General features: G+C 37.8%; 1 protein-coding gene across 1 annotated transcript in view; it reads left to right on the top strand.

Moving 5' to 3' along the window:
• Positions 1-18,204, top strand: part of LOC145984960 (sorbitol dehydrogenase-like) — a 61,767-nt gene that overhangs the window by 28,067 nt on the left and 15,496 nt on the right. The window contains exon 3 of the mRNA XM_083118403.1: positions 12,598-12,762. Coding sequence (XP_082974529.1) covers positions 12,598-12,762 — 165 coding nt within the window. The remainder of the gene's footprint in view (positions 1-12,597; positions 12,763-18,204) is intronic.

Here is an 18,204-nt window from a genome sequence, read left to right as displayed (position 1 = left end):
AGGCCCATATATCGTGTTGGTGGACAGTACATTACCTGGATCACAGAGCTTGAATACGGTAAAATTAGGTTATAATTTGTGTAAGGAGAAGGTTGATGTTGAATTCGTTAAACAAAGTGGTTTGAAGCAGGCAAAATTGACATTTCGCACAGCATATGATGCAAATAAATTTGCTAAAAATGAATTCATCAAGGAAAAATACCATTTAGAAGCCAGAATTCCTAAAGGTCTTTTAGTGAGAGAAGGATTAATATATGGTGTACCTACCGACATCCCAGTAGACGAGATAATCGAAGACATTAGAGCTGAAGTTCCAATAATAGATGTAATAAGGATGAAGAAAACTTTTTTCAATGAAGAGGGGGAAGTAAGGCAAGAACCTACTAAACTGATTAGTGTAACATTTCAATCTCAACAGTTACCAAAAGAAGTGAAGTTGTGGAGACAAATATTTGAAGTGAAGCCAAAAGTAAGATCTGTGATTTTATGCAAGAAATGTTTCCGTTTCTCACACACGCAAACACAGTGTAAATCCTCTCCCGTGTGTTATAGATGCGGTCAAGCGGAACATGGAATCTGCAATGCCAGTCCTAAATGTATTAATTGCAAAGGAAACCACTTATCTACCGATAAGTCATGTGTAAGATGGGAGCAAGAGAGAGAAATACAAAGGCTGATTGCTTATAACAACATCTCCTATCAAGATGGAAGGAAACAAGTACTTTTTGGAATTGATCCACGAAATGAACAGCAAACATATGCGACCTCTGCTAAAGACTTTCCTAAATTGCTAGAGATAAGAAAGGAATCAATAAACAAGGAAAGCCCTTGCACATCAGAAAGTCCTACTACGATCAGATTAAATTCTGTTACAGATTGGGAAAATAGAAGAAATGACACATATCTGAGTAACCTCTGTTGGAAGAAAGTGCCACCAGAATCTGACCGGTCTTATGAAAGTTTTAAAAAACAACACGGGGAAAATTTTAGACTGCATTCTGCTTCACAATTGAGGAAAACAATTAAACCTGTTTTGATAAAGGACAAAAATAAACACAAGGATCCACAAATTGCGTCAACATCATCAGCAGTGGCTAATACAAGTGAACCTGTGAGCACGACGTGTTCCTCTAAGGAACAGGATAGAAAATCAGATTCGATTGGACGCCGGACAACAGCGGAGAGTCCTTCTCAAAAAGAATCGCTAGTAAATCTGCTACATCTAATAGCTGAACTTACCACAACAATTTCAGTGAGTGATGATTTATTATATATTAGGAAAATAATCTTAAAATGTAATGAAATTTCTGTACAAATTTTAAAACTAATTCAAGACTTACAAGATTTCGGGGACACCCCTTAATTTAAAACAACAATGTGTTACCAGCAAAGAAAATACTTGCCATTAATAATACAATGGAATTTAAGATCCTTCTCTGCAAGGAAACTTCAATTAATTAAATTAATAGATGAGTGTCACCCGTTAATTATTTGCGTTAGTGAGGTATGGGGTTTAAAATCAGAAAATATTCATATTGCTCACTATCATAGTATATTAAATGATTATAATGTGCGAAATAAGGGTGTGGGAATTTTTGTTCATGAAAGTGTACCATTTCAACAAATTCAGTTTAATTCAACACATGATTTATTTTCCAAATATAATGTAGAAGTGGTCGGTATAAAAATTCAGTTAAACAACTTACTTTATAATATTATTAGCTTGTATATTCCATCTCATTATACTTCGCAACAAATACAGAGCTCTCATCTAAATTCTCTTATATCTGGCTTTCAACATCCCTTTATCATAACAGGAGATTTTAATTGTCATAATACATTGTGGGGTGATCATAGAATTGATACTTTGGGAAAGACAGTTGAAGATTGGATGGATTATAATAACTTGACAGTTATAAATGATGGATCTCCAACACATGTTCCACCAAATGGAAATACTATGTCCTCTATTGATCTAACTTTAATATGTGATAATCAGTGTTTTGATTTTGTGTGGGAAATAGACTTTGATTTACGAACTAGTGATCATTTTCCATGTTTCATCACGCTAACATTATCTCAAAAATTTCCAAAATTAATAAAACAAAAAACAATTCGTAAGTGGAGCGTAAAGAGGGCAGATTGGATGAAATATAATTCAGTTTTAGACTTAAAATTTTCAGCTACAGAATATCAAAACCAATATACTGTACAATATGAAAAATTTGTGGATATAATAACTCAAGTTATGGATTATGCCTGTCCCCGACTAAAACCGCAATATGATCGAAATTTTCCTAAAATAGATTGGTGGAATGAAGAATGTTTTCAAGCAAAAAGGAAGCGAATACAAGCATTGAAACAATTTGTAAGTGCTCCTTCACCTGCAACTTTGATAAATTTGAAACGAACTACTGCAAAATCTAGAAAAGTATATATAAAGGCTAAGAGATTTTCATGGCAAAAATATTGCGAAGAAATAAACCCTAACACAAAATTAGACGTCATATGGCGCAAGTTCAGATCACTTAGAAAAGCACATGTAAGTCGGACTTTACCTTTGTCCACTGAATGGAAAACCGATTTTATTAATAAAGTCATTCCTACACCCTTTACATCAGCCTGTGAACCTCCTAATATATTCTACACATTCTCATCTACATCAAAATACTCAAAGGGGTTCACATCCTCTATCACTGTAAATGAAATTCATGAAATTCTTCAAGGGTCTAAAGATTCTGCTCCTGGCATTGATGGAATTACGTATTCTATGGTACGAAATCTTCCACAGAATGCACTAAGCATGTTATGTAAAATTTTCAATCAAATATTCCTATCGGGTAAAATTCCCGTTGCATGGACCTCTCAAATTATTATACCAATTCTAAAATCAGGGAAAAACCCTTCGTTGGGTCAGTCATATCGCCCAATAGCTCTAAGTTCCGTACTGGCAAAAATTTTCGAGAAGCTTTTATTAAAAAGATTAGAGTGGTTTATGGAAGGTCAAAAGGTATTTTCGCCCAGACAAATGGTATTTCGTAAAGGTTATGGAACCCAGGATGCATTAGTAACATTATCTTCTCATATTTATAGCGTTATTAAAAGAAACCAATCAGTACTTTCAGCCTTTATTGATATTCAAAGTGCATATGACAACGTGGATATTACTGTTCTATTGAGACAACTACAATTACTAAAAGTGCCACATTGTATACTCATAATGACATGGAAATTGTTATCTAAAAGACAACTTTATTTTCATTTTGGTTCAGAAATGGTAGGTCCAATATATATTGGACAAGGACTACCACAGGGAAGTCCTCTTAGCCCATTATTGTTTAATGTTTATTTATCAGATATTAAAACAATAATAGATTCCCCATTTCAGTTTCTACAATATGCTGATGATGTATGTATATATTTAGACTCAAACAATCACTTAAAAGATTTTTCAATGTTTGAATATAAATTAATAGAATTTAACGAATGGTTAAAGCAGAAAAAAATATCAATATCTTTAGAAAAGTCCAAAATAGTAGTATTTAAGCATAAGGGTCTTCAAAATATTTTCAACATTATTCCTAGGAGATTACAAATTCCAATTGTTTCACAAGTAAAATATCTAGGTGTATACTTTGATGCTTCATTATCATGGCAGTATCAAATAAATATGATGAAAAATAGATCCGATAAAATATTTCATTTATTTAAAGCTATGGCGAATACCAAATGGGGAGCACATCCTACCAGCATGCTTATGTTTTATAAGAATTATTATCGAACAGTATTAGATTATGGATTAATGGTCTTGTGTAATCTTCCAGTAACAAAACTTTCTCCACTAGAAGTCCAGCAACGAAAAATTCTAAAAAGATGTTTGGGATTAATGAACAGTACTCCTAATGTAGTGGTATATATGGAGTCAGTAGAATGTTCGGTTTCTGTGAGGATAAAGTTAATTGCTATAAAAATGTTATTTAAAATTCAACATTCACCATGGCATCCTTTCAATGATGTTTTATTAAATCTTTTAGAGCTGCATGATTCAGGAATAACCAATGATAAATCAGCTACGCTTTGGGTACAACTATTTAGTAAATATCATCATGAATGTAGTCAAGTACTCATAGCAAGAACATTGCCAGTGTACTCGTTAGAATTTCCCACACAACCAATTCAAAATATATATTTCCCGAAATATAATCATTCAGTTGAGTTTAGAGAATCTTGGGAAGACTTTTATCATATATATACAGATGGGTCTAAAACTGAAAGTGGAGTAGGAGCAGCTCTTTATGATACTGAAAGAAATATATCAAAAATGTTTAGGTTACCAGTGGAGGCATCCATATTTACAGCAGAAATATATGCGGTATATCAAGCTTTGATTTATATTGGTACAGTTCCTGAACAGAAATTTCTAATACTGGTTGATTCGCAAAGTGTTTTACAAGCAATACAATCTAATTATAAAAATTTATTTAAAATATCACCATATATCATCAATTGTATTCGTGCAACTAATAGCTTAATTAGCAATGGAAAGGTAGTTCATTATGTGTGGGTAAAATCACACATTAATATTTACGGAAATGAACAAGCAGACAGATATGCAAAACAAGCTGCTCAGATGAATGAAACAATCCAGTTACCATTGCATTACACAGATCTTCTGCCGAGGGTTAAGAAGAAAATTTTTAAAGAATGGAACTTATGGTGTAATAATGCATTAGAAAGCGTTGGTGAAAGTTATCGTCCTTATGTTGATTACACTAGGAAGAAACCTTGGTTTTATAATTATAAAGGTTCAAGAAATGCAATTGTTTTAATAAATAGACTAAGAAGTGGTCACGCGAGAACATATCATCATTTATTTAAAATACACATTTTAAAATCTCCGAATTGTGACTGTGGTGATTTAAGGGGTGATGCTCATCATATTATTTTGGAATGTCCAATTCACTCAGAGAGAAGAAAGACTTTATACAAAACATTGTCAAAAATTAATGTTCCTTTCCCTATTAATATGACTTCAATGTTGTATGCTCCAGATATTAGAATTGGATATGTTATACTTGCTTTTTTGAGAAAAGCTGATATAAAATTATAATATATTTTTGTTACTGAATGAGTTAATGTAGTTATATAAAATTGTGTTTAAGAGCGTTTATGAACTTTGTGTGTAAAATTTATATTAAAAATGTATCTTATGTACTTATAATGTATGCTGGGCATAAACAGCCACCTGTAAGCTGTAAGTCCAATAAATCTTAGTTGAGTTGATCCTTCGGCAGACACGCATCTAGAAATATATGTCGGGGGAGGGTATCCGAGCCAAGTGTTCCAGAAAAAAATGATAATAATAACATTAACGACAACAATTAAGCAAATGTTTAAATTAATACATTAATATAATTCATAGGTCTATTCACTTGAATATGTAAATTAATCAATTCTATTATTATTATTACATGAAATGTTACAAAGATGGTAGAAGAATAGTAATATAACAGCACGAATATTAGCTAATATCTAGCTTACGTGTAGTTAATAAGATCGCCAAAATTTGCATAAAAACAGCTGTCCTGGTAAGAAAATTAATGTAAAAAAAGGTGATGAATTAAATATTTGCTGAATAACAAAAAAGGATGTTACATCCAGTTGACGAAAAATATAGTGCCTGATTAATATTTTATGCTCATTGTTATAAGTAGTAGTGTACATAAATCTTCATTGATACTGTCATTCAAAGCCGTATGATCCCAATAGAATCCCTGTTTTCTAGTAAGTTCGGCAGGAATAAGTAACCCTCGATTATGCTAAACAAATATATTTTTGGTTTAGCTAGAGCAAGGCCCCAGGAGGATGCAAGAAGCGGTTTCTGCAAAAGTGTATGTTTTACGAAGCGAAGAAACGTGACAAAACCACCACGTATGGAAGGCAAACCTGCATTTATTTTATATCGCACATTTACAGAGGCGTGCTTCCTGAAGTTACATAAATCCCAACTTCAATGATTCTTTTAGACACTATAGTTGAAAAAAAATATGTTTAGATGCACCAAAAGTGCGTCATTATCAGATTATGCATATAACGTGTTATTGGAATCAACATATTTGTGTAAATTGGGTGCCTCCCCGATTACGTAGAAATAACGTCGAGGTCTTGTAATCAAGGGTCCCCGCGTTCGATACCCAATGGATCGCACTTCAAACTGTAGGTCGGTTCTCGATTTAGCCCATTTGTGAATCAAGTGGACTTAAAACCCAAAATCAACCTTAAGAATATTAGAACCCACTAATTCACCCGCAGCTAAGTCAAATTTCACATATCGATCTTCATCCTCGTTCATAGACTTCCTGCAATACTCTTGTGCATGTGGGTTGCATCCCACCAGGTGCGAGAAATGTAAAGAGTTATTCTTTCCCTGTACAGCGTTATTTCTTTTCATAACAGTAAGGCTAAATTCTCGTTTTATCTGAACTTTTAAAAAATGTACAAAATAAGTATCTATCTTTAAACAACCACCCTTTCTCGTGTATGTGTAAAATAATCCCAATCTGTCTCAGAAAACCTCTTCCTACGATCAAATGAAGGAAACAACTCTCAAGTCGCAACAATTATAAATTTTTGCTTAAATTTCCTATAATTTATACAAACAGTAGCACATATCACGGCCTTTGATGTAACACTGTCAACAGCTAATGTTACTTTCCTCGCCCTAATAAATTTACTTCCAACCAGTGACGGCGCCAGGGAAATGTGACTCTTTTTATTGCCCCTCCCTTGAATCAACCTTCATTCCTACTTTAGGCCTGGATTTATGGCACTTACCCGCTACTGCAGGTCAACCTTGCCCTATGTTTGGTGTTTGCCCCCTGAAGCAACGGTGTCCTTTTGTTCAAAGCGAAACCTCTGTCAGTGGAGAACGGCGAAAATTAGTCTCGGAATACACCCTGGCCGTAAACAGGCTCCCGCCACACTGCCATTGCTGTCAGCTTCCCTCTGAAGTTCGATAAAACTACTTTGTGAAATGTGTTTAGTAACGAGTGAAAATATATACAGTAGATACTACATCTATTTTGCTCATAAACTTGAAGGCTAAATTTACAAAATAAAAAGAACAGCTACAACATTCTTTCATCTGATTTACAGAAAGGCTAATCGGGACTCGACCCACAGTTTAAAGTGGGATTCAAATCACTATCTGATATCGGGTATCGGGTATCGAACCCGGGACCCCTTGATTACAAGGCGAAGACGCTACCACTGTACCATCGGGGAGTCCCCTCATAGAACAAAGTTTCCTTCTACGACAATTATACAGAACTTAGTGCCCTTGCTTCATTTCAAATCTATTCTATATCAGCCTCCGTATTTCGTTATTACAATCCAAGGAATGAATAGTATTCTCCTTAAATAAGAAATAAATAAATAAAAAAGCATTGTAGCCTAAATAATCTTCAAACGGACGTAAAAGATCTAATCCAACCACCTGTAGAATGCCTGAGGTAAACAACAAGAATTTTCTCAACAAAGACAGAGCCTCCCCCATGGCGCAGTGGTAGCGTCATTGCCTTGTAATCAAGGGGTCCCGGGTTCGATACCCGGTGGAGGTACAAGTGGTTCGGATTCCACTTTAAACTGTAGGTCCAGTCCCGATTAGCCTCACTGTGCATAAAGTGGACTTAAAACAGCAACTCAAGCAACTCAACAAAGACATTTCCGAAATTCCCATAGCATTCTAATAATTTCGCAACCCGTGCAAATAATCACGTGGTAAAATCTTTTCATGGTTCCCTGTAAACACTAAAATCACCAAATTACTTCTTTCCATATTTCCCGTATTTTCTCCTCCTCTTTAGCTCTCAGCTGCTCGGAGTGGGATAATGCAGGATTATTTATCCCTAATTATCTCCTTCTCTTAGTCTTGCTAATATCTTGGACTCCTTAATAACTTTCCATACAACTCCTTATCAATTTGTACTGCCATGTTTCCTACAATGTTTTTCCTACTTCCTAATAACAATCACTTCTGTACACCCTTTGATGTAAACATTAAATAATAAAAATAAACCCTATCCGTCGGTCCGTTTATCTTTCCAACCTATAGAGCTGAGACTATTTTTACAAGATAAACCTCGGACGCAGACATTCCACGATCTTTTGGCCCCTCCTTCCACCTTCTCTACCTGCGCTTTTACTTGATGTTATTCAAAATTGTATTAGTCTCTGGAGTACTATCGTAACATAAAATTAATAACCTGGAATAAATTGAAAAACAAAAATGGGGAGTAACTCTGTGTGTCGAAAGAGTATAGGAAATAAGTTTAGGTATTCATTCATGCCTCTCTCTAGAATAGTCTTCTTATTTTGACTTAATACACGCTTATCAACGTTTCTAATTGAAATACTTTATTCCAAGCAAACAAGTATTTGCAACTGATTAAATATTTTGCTTTTATTTTTTCGAGACATTCGAGACGAGACGAGACTTTTCAAGATCCGTCCCGTCCCGTCTCGTGTCTCGTCTCGAAAACGAGACGAGAAAGGCATTCCGTCTCGTCCCGTCTCGAATTTCAAAAGGCTTGTCCCGTCTCGTGTCTCGTCTCGTTTTCGAGACGAGACACGAGACGAGACGGGACATGTCCCGTCCCGTGAGCAACACTACTCTTGCATCTCAGGTCTGTAAGACCACGCTTCGCTTTGTTTTGCTTTTCTTTTCTCCTCTTGACACTCATTATTAGTCTTCGTTAGTCCCACCTTTATTTCCCTCACAGAATTATCACTATCATCAAGCTTTTCATTCAAACCTGGACTCTCATCTTTTCCTGTGAAATTACCATGCATATCATTTAACTTTATTTCAATTTCATTGGTGTTTTTCTCTTGAGTGTCAAGTTGCTCTTCTAGCTTGTTTTCCAATGCTTGAAGCATTTCATTTTGTTGCTGAATTTTTTCGTTTTGTTCCTGAATAATTCCCTTAAGTGGGGAGACGGCTGCTTCGATTTGTTCCCTAATGAACGCAGCAAGTTCGGCGTCCATGGCGCGAGTTCTGGGCATAACTAATAAATCATTAAAAAAATGAGTTTTCCTTAAGAGCAACAGTCGAAAAAAATTCCCTTTTAGTTAAACTTAAAAAGTCACCACATCTCGCGAATTATTAATATTTAGAAATTCCAATTGGGGTTGGGTCACTCCCTATTCTCATTCCTTATTTATCGTCTGTTTTTTCCTCCACATGCTGCGAGGATGACGCGCATGCAACACTCCCGAACAGACGGCAAATTAAGACCTGATCATGGTAATTACAACGGTTCAATTAATTTAGGTCCCTGTTCAAGGGCATGGCCATATACAACAGGTTTGGTGGTTTATTAACGGTCCGTTCCAGGATTCGGCCAGGGAAGCTAGGGGGATTTACGAGCCAAGAGCTCGACCTAACATTACCTGGTCTTGTTTACCTGTTGCATTTACCAATGATCAGATATTAATTTCTAAACCCTGCAGATAAGGGAAACAAATATAGATTTTAACATGTTTAATTAATAAAGACATAAACCTAACATACTTACACAAGAAAAAGGATACACTTGTTACACATGATTGGCGCTTATCGCCACACACGATTGTACACTTATAACACAATACTGTCCCGGGTTCGAACTCTTATGCACACACTCTACCGTGTAAGTTACTCTATTCCACGTCTCGTCACGCACTTTGGAGGATAATGTTCCTTTTCGAGCCTTGTCGCACACTGTTGGCGGGTACTCTGTATTTCCAGTCTCGTCCCGCACTTTGGAGGATAATGTTCCTTTTCGAGCCTAGTCGCACACTGTCCTTCTTCAAAAAACTATTTCCCCAAAACTGTAGCTTTTGGTGGATCACGTGTCCCCCTGGCCCAATCAGATTGTCCGGCGTCGTTTTGACCAAACCGTGAGAACAGCATCTCCTGGTCATTCTCTGGATCCTCCAGTTTCTGCCACATGTTACCTAAATTAGTTCAGCGACGATGGGCAGTGTCCAGTCGAAGGGATACAGGGCTCATTTGTCACTTCTTGCATTCCTTCGTCCTGGTCCCTCCCTGGCTGGGAAGAGAAGAGCCCACCCAGGAAGAAACTTGGTTCCCAACTTTCCGAAGGAAAGTATTCTTAACTTTGAGCAACATAGAATTCCTATAAACGCTAATCCTGTGTTGCGAATTGCTCACCTCGAAAAGCCCAAATGAAATCACCATGAAAAAAAAATATTGCAAACTAAGTGCTGTGCAAGTAAGAGGCAAATGATTGATTGTGCCAGCAATAGGACTGTTCTCAAACGTATGTTTATTCCAGATTTTCTTATTTTGCGTCATTTTTCTGCACATTGTAAGGATGAGCACGAATGATGGTTAGATGAAATTAAGAAGGAACGCTCACAGAGAAACACCCATGCCCACCTCTATGTGAAAATTATGAATGAAATGGAATGAAATTAAACACTGAAGCCAATGCCAGGATTTGAACCCGGAATTTTCGGTGGGGTTGACCGCTCAACCAGCTTGACCCCTAAGATGGGCTCATGTCTTAAAATCACAATGACTGTCTTTCTTACCAGATAACTCAATAAGAATGCCCTAGATAAACTTTTCTTGCAAACTTTGTGGGGTGGAGAATTTTCATTAAAAAAAAGAAAAGAAAAGGAAACTGAATGTTAAGCACCCAAATAAACTTGCGCCACAAGTAGGCTAATGTAAACAGGTAGACAAACTCATGTATGATTTACAATTAATGTATTTACCAATTTATCACGTAGATTATGGCCTTGTCGAAAAACTAATAGAGCAAACGTAATTTGCGATTTGCTTGGATTCTGAAGAATAAATATTAAGAAGACGGCAGATTATTCTAAAACAACGCGAGAGCATTTTTTGAGAACTCGATATTTAATCGTACTGGGATGATATTATTGATGCAAGAGCACTGAACGTATCCATAATTTCAAAGTTCTTCACATTAATGCTGCTACAAACAACTCCAGCCCTCTGAGGACCAGGGCGTGCCAACAGATGTTCTTTGAGTGACCGTGGTCTGCGCATCGAGTCCCATCGCTGCTGTTTTCTGGCTTTGGAGACCGGTGACCACCACATCATCTTTTCAAGCAGCTCCTCAATTGTCCTCACGATGCTGTGTCAACCCGAAATTTTGGGGGTCTAAAACTAGAGCGCTAACCACTATGCTACGCGAGAGCTATTTTCACAGTAATAGGTACTCTTAAATTTTTTTTTTTTTATCTAAAGTATTTTTTTCTAATTTCATCTACCATCGTCGGCATAATCAGCCCAAAGAACAGAAAAGTGCGTCTTCTTATCATTGTGGTGCCCATTTGCCTACTTGTTTTAGGAGTTTTAGTACCTACAAATCCGCACCCATGCTCATTACTTTCTAAAACGAGAGCGTTACGTGCTTTGCACTACTGGAGTATAAACACTCGAAGACAGTTTCATATTACCGGCAGACAAACCTTGCTGCGGTTGTAAACACGGTGGCTTGAAAAGAGGCCAAGCGGTCCTTCAGGACGCTTCTTTTCATCTTTTCTCAAATTAATTGGCCAGATCGTAAATTCCAAACGCGGGGCGGCACACCCTCAAATGTGTTGTCCCTCAGCTTGAAGAGTAGACAAATAACCATTTTATGGTGTCTGTCCTCTATCGAGCAATAATATGACAGGTAATCGAGGAAAGTTCGATTCACAAATACATCTCTGTTCCTTGTCGGCGAATTCTGACTGATGGCTTGACAAGAATGGACACTGTTGTCCGTTACGAGAAATTCAACTTTGTTATGGTAAAATTTTTCGTTTCACAGGAATTATGTTTTTCTTCCTTGTTTTCCCTCTATTCGAATGCAATCTCGCTTGCACACACAAGAAATTAATGAATTACTGATTTAGAAGCGCGAGGCCCCTCAAAGCGTGAGGCCCTGTGCGGTGGCACGCGTCGCACACCCCTAACGGCGGCCCTGGTTTAAATAGAATCTGAAGTACTGTGCAGTAGTATCAAACTTGGATCCCTCTGATAATAAGGTGATGCCAGTACCAGTACATCTGCAGGCCATAGTGTGCCAAGAAATTTTGTAAGATGGATATTGGGCCAGGGTGGTATTTGAAGGCATGGATGCAGGTGAATTTCCCCTTCCCCTCTCTGGTTGTAAATTTTTTGGGGGATGCTTTGACAGAAGTTACTTGAATTCCGTCAACTCACTGGAAATGTTTCAAACACTACGTTCTATTGGATTGTGACCTTGCTTTTGTAATCAATCCTACTTTTACAATTTGGGCGGTGGGGGGGGGGGGAGTTGAGCCAGTGAAATGGCTCTGAAATGAACTCTGGACGTGGCACTTTTTGGCATAACATGTTTGTTGAAGCCCCTAACAGTTTGCAATAAGAAAAATATATTGACTGAACAATCGAGTCTAAATATAAGTTAGCATCACTGCTCTAATCAATTGTGCACCCCAATTTTGGAGCTCTTTCTCGCCATGCCAAATGTATATTTTCAAATGTCAGAAAGCTGTTGTAGTAAAATGTTTACGTATCTATACTTTTATTTTCAGAGGTTCTCTTGCAAATGCATTCTGTTGGGATATGTGGATCAGATGTGCATTATCTAGTCAATGGAGCTATTGGTGAATTCATAGTGAAGGCTCCAATGGTTTTAGGGCACGAAGCTAGTGGAATAGTTGCAAAACTTGGAAAGAATGTAACAAATCTGAAAGTAGGTAAGTACATCATGCAACAAAATTTCACCTTTTTTTCATTTATTTAACATTTCAACATTTAATTCTGTAGGGTTGATTTTGAATATGTTATTAAGTTTACATGATACACTTAAGCCCCTATCACACGGAACTGGATTTCTAGTTGGATTGCCCTAGTTGGCGCTGAACTGACTTTTTAGGTAGCAATCATGGCCGCCTGGCTGACTGCTTGACTGGTTTGGAGGAATAGGACATGTTCTAAATGCTACTTGCTTTCCTCGACTGGATTCTGTGGAACAGCCAATCAGATCAAAGTTTCGCCATGTGAAGATAATCTGTGAGTGTGCAAAGGAGCGCTTTTGTCTGTAGTTTCCGAGTGTTACTCCAGCAATGTATAACGTATACAGCATGAAAGACGCGTTGAATTACACCATCTATGTCGAGTGCATGGTGTTTACATTTGAAACAACTAACATATTCTTCCATACGTGTACAGTAAACGCTGTAAAGTATGTATTTAAGCAGCGCCATTGTTTTGTACCTAATAACGTTTTATACGAAACGTTATTCCTCTCGGTTGAATAGTTATCGGCTTTTAAAAATGTGAAGTGATACATTGTTTACTTCTTACGCGGCCGCCATTACAACTTCCCACGTATGGGAACAAAAGTCTATCGACAAGTACGCTGATAAGTATCGTGTGAGGCGAAAACTAGCAAATTGATAGCAAATCCAGCGCCAACTATAGTGCAGGAGGCCTTAGAAAGATCGCTTCGCGGGCTTACAGCAGACGACAATATGGGGGTGTGTCTGCGAGAACCAATCAGGTCCGCGAATGAGCGAGCCCGGTTGCCACAGCTAGCTCGCTGCACGCTTCTGGAAGGGTGAGTGACCTCTGCCTCTTGCTACCTCGGCCTGTTTGGTCGGCTGAGGAGCAGACGACACGAGAGTATCGGCAATAGTGTGCGAGCGACGTCTGCTGTTAGCCCGCGAAACGCTATTTCTAAGGCCTCCTGCACTATAGGGCATACCTACTGGAAATCCAGTTCCGTGTGATGCGGCCTTTAGATACTTCTATTCCTACATTTACTGTTATAATTTGAGGTCAGAAATGAACAGATTATGTCATTGCAGATTGACTAAATGTATATTTACAGTTATAAATTATTTTGTTTTTGTACTACTGCACAAGGAGCAAAATTTAAGTCGTTATATGATTAGATTAGATTACGGACTAACGTTGTTCATCCCAGGGAGACCTTAATGGGGGTGTTTACCTTATCTCTACTGGATTCCACTCTTTGTTCTGGAGGGTTGTCCCATCGACCAATGGGTGGTGAGTTAGACATAGAGGAAGTTACAATGACAAAGGTTCTGAATGCATATATTTATATTCCTGTTATTGATAAAAGAATAAAAAAAAGTGCACAACTAAGCAGAGGTGAGTGCGTGGGCATGCAGATGGGAGTAGGCAACTTTTCTGGGCTGCTGTTCTCCTTTTCTGGTCCCCTACTTGAGTGGCTAGTTAGTTATTCCTCTGGACAGGCCCTGGCTTGGGGCCACACGGATTCGTATGGCTCTGGAGCAGGCGCGGAGCGTCCATGTAAGCCATGTAAGCCGGGCTTACAGTTTAATACATCTAGTAAAATGTATGTAATTATGTGGCAAAATTCGTAAACAAGTTAAAAGTTCAACTCGGGTCGACACCAGTGTTCAAGATCCTGTTTGTTAGATTGCAACACTTCAGCACAAGGCGGCACAGCACATGGGAAAACTCCCGCCTTCTGCCTGTGGGAAGCTGTAAGCCTTCTGAATTTTGCCTTACAAGTTGCTGACCGCGAGCGAGCAGTGCCTACCCTCCTTCTCTCTGCCTACCCTATCTGCGTGGAGAAGAGCGGGCCAGAACCCTAGGTCTGTAAACCTTCGGTCAGAGGCTTACAGCAGCGTTGCAAACCTCATGTTTAGAAAAAGTATTGTTCAGGGACGTCCGAAGTATTTCTTTCCACCAGGGAGGATTAAGCAAAGTATTTTTTCCAGGGGGTGAGGGTAAACTAGGCATATTTCCCCCTTAATAGAGTTGCCTCCTCAGAAAATACTAATTCAATTTGAAGTTTAACATTTTTCTGCAATGCCCTTACAATAATTAACATAATTTGCTGTGACTGAAATGAAATTATATGTGTGAAATATATAATTTATGGTTGACATTCATTTTTCAGAAGGGGCCTCCCCTCCTTACCCTTTCCGAACATCGATGGTGTCGTTTATAGTCTGAAATTATTCTACATGCTACTATATTGTTCTAGGCTCTATATATTATTAATATTAATTTATAAAGAAAACAATAATTTATTATTTTCCGAAGACTAGTTTCAAGTTCAATTTATGCATCTATTTTAGAGTTTTAAAATTGCATTATTAATTAGCTACATAAGTAAAATATGGAATTTCTTCCGTATAATATAAATTAGAATGGTTCAACCAACGGGGTGGGTTCGATGTTAACGTGAAAAGATTGAGAAAATTCAACCCCCACGAACAGCGACCATCTTGTTTTATTATATCTCCAACTGTCCAACGACTTCTTAAACTTGTGCGAGATTTAGCACCATTATGCTTGAGTGGCATCACTGACTAACCGTGAACACGGGCCAGCGAGACACCGATCGCCCCGCAAGAGGAAAGAGTCACAGCGTTGTCGGGTTTTAGCCAGGAAACAGTGGAAACTGGCCAGATGTGCATTCTGTAGTAAGGCGATCTTGATATTGCTGGCGTTTTAGCAACTCACATTGTTCAAGACCACACTTGACAAAGACCAATAAGCACATCCCCCTGAAGGAAAGATCGGAAAGCTAGCAACCACCGCACCACCTCCCCTCCTCACTTCAAGAACTGTATGCAGTGCACTCAGTCAAAGAGTAGCAGACGACTTTCTAAGCCTCTATCGTAACTGCAGCATCTGGCAACTATGTATGAAGAGGTGGTTGCACAGGAAATTTGAGACGATGGTGTTTCAAGGAGGTTTCTTTTTACAGGAAAAGGGAATTTTGAAGCAAAGAAACTAACAGGAATGGGAAAAAGAGAAACACCTAAAATGAGCAAAAAACGAGAAAATGAAAAAAATATAATAATATATACATTAATGTGTTAACACTTGTTTTTGCTTGTAGGATTAGTATATACATAGGAAATATTAAGATCTCTGTTTTTAATTTGAACTCTGCTTGTAGTAATTGAGCTAAATAGTGCAAAAAGTTGTTTTTTTAAGTTAAATGTTTGATGAAAACTTAAGATTGAACCAGTTTTGCAAATTATCATATCAAATGTGAACGAAATATCATTCATTAATTACATAGTCCGCAATTTAAACACTCTCCGAAAATGCACGAAAAGCTTATTTATGGTCTGTCTCTCTTTTACACTCCCCTTAGAAATCACTTACATCTCCTTTGATAGAAATTTCTATATAAACTTCTACAATTAGTGAGCATTTATTTTATATTTTATTTTTGAATTTATTTTCTCTCTCTCTCTCTCTCTCTTTACGAATTATAGGGAATTTTAAGGCCAGAGAGGGAATTTATTTATTTCCAAAAGGGATATTTCACTCTGAGTCCGGAATATCACTGCTTTGGGGTTTGGTTTGTTTCCCCTTTCTTGTTGTGTGCATCGTTTAATTCTCGTGTTTTTTTTTGTTTTTTTAATTTTTTTGCGAATTCCATCTATTGAAAAGTGGGCGGTGTGGTGCAGTTGTCCCTGTACTGTGGTGTGATACGAAGTGCATTATGGAAGAAATCGAGTGTGATTGTGTGGTGGAGAACTTGTTAAAGACGCCGTTTTCCAGCAAGGATTTTGCTGCAAAGAAGAAACTTGTGGATGTAGGTAGGTCCACTCCTCCTCTAGCAGGCATGGTAACGGAAACAAAAAATAAAGTGCGCCGGTTTTGTGACTCATGGTACGAAGCTGATACTTGGTTATGTGGTTGTAAAAAGTATTCAGCACTTTTCTGTTGGCCCTGCCTTCTCTTTTCAACAGAAAAAAACTGCTTGGACAACAAAAGGTGTCGGCGACACTAATAATTATCATTTATTAAAGAAAAGACATGAGATCTCCGTAGCACACGTAAATTCAAAGATTGCGTTGTTGAAATTTGGAAATACGCGAATTGAAGATTGTTTAAACCTTGCCTTCAAATTAAACCGAGAGAAACACAACGAAAAAGTCAAAGCAAATAGATACATCGTTGGTTGTTTAATCGACACTGCTTGTTTTTTGGCGGAACAAGAGCTCCCTTTCAGAGGTCATTTGGAGGGTTCAGATTCAAACAATAGAGGTAATTACGTAGAAATGCTTCATTATAGGGCGAGCTATGATGAAAAACTACATCATCGTTTGGAATCATCAACAGTTTTTGCTGGCACTTCTCACGATACCCAAAATGAATTGATTGACGCAATTGCAACTTTGATGATGAACAACATAAAAACTGAAGTGAAAGAAGCATTATTTGTGTCTGTCATCGAAGATGAAACCGTAGACGCCTCTCAGAAATCCCAACTTTCATCGGTGCTACGTTATGTAACTTCAAATGGTAACGTAGAGGAGCGGTTCATAGGTTTTAAGGATGTCAGTGGGGATCGCACGGCTGCTGCCCTGGCAGACCATGTTTTTGGTGTAATAAATTACTACCAGTGTGGCGAGAAATTAGTCGCTCAAACCTATGATGCAACAGCTGTCATGGCTGTAGAACACAATGGTTTGCAAAATTTGATAAGAGAGAGGTATAAGACAGCGCTGTTTGTCCATTGCTATGCTCACAAGTTAAACTTAGTTCTCAAACAATCTGTGGAGGGCATCAAAGAATGTAAAGTATTTTTTGAAACTTTGTCGGCTTTTGCAGCATTCTTTTCTAAATCTTCAAAGAGGAAAGCAGCGCTGGACAAAATGGTAAGCAGACGTCTGCCATCAGTTGCTCCTACTCGATGGCTCTATGCAGAGAGATTGGTTGTAGTTGTTTCCCAGTTGGAAACAGATCTAATTAATTTCTTTGAATCAGTGATACAGAACCAAGAGCAGTGGGATGGAGAAACGCGTCTCTCTTCTCGTGGATATTTTGCTACTCTCCATGATTTTGATTTCAATTTTATGTTAATTGTATTTTCGGCTATTCTTCCACCAGCTAAAATACTTTACGAAATTTTGCAAACTAGAGTGAATGACATCGGCTACTGTACTCGAAAGGTAGAAGAGTATCAAAGCTTCTTGAGTACTAAGAGGGAAGACTTTGAAAAAGTGTGGTCCGAAAGCGACAGTGCCAGGTTGGGAGAAGAACACTTAAAGGTGCCAAGCAAAAGACAGAGAATTGTTCTCATCAGTAATGAGAGGAAAGCTTCTTATCGAAGACTTTACTATGAAATTATTGACACCATGAAAGTCCAATTAGCCAACAGATTCTCCGATATC

Source organism: Lepisma saccharinum, chromosome 3, assembly GCF_977018435.1.
Source record: "Lepisma saccharinum chromosome 3, izLepSacc3.1, whole genome shotgun sequence".
Classification (NCBI taxonomy): Eukaryota; Metazoa; Arthropoda; class Insecta; order Zygentoma; family Lepismatidae; genus Lepisma; species Lepisma saccharinum.
This window is presented reverse-complemented; position numbering and strand designations above follow the sequence as displayed.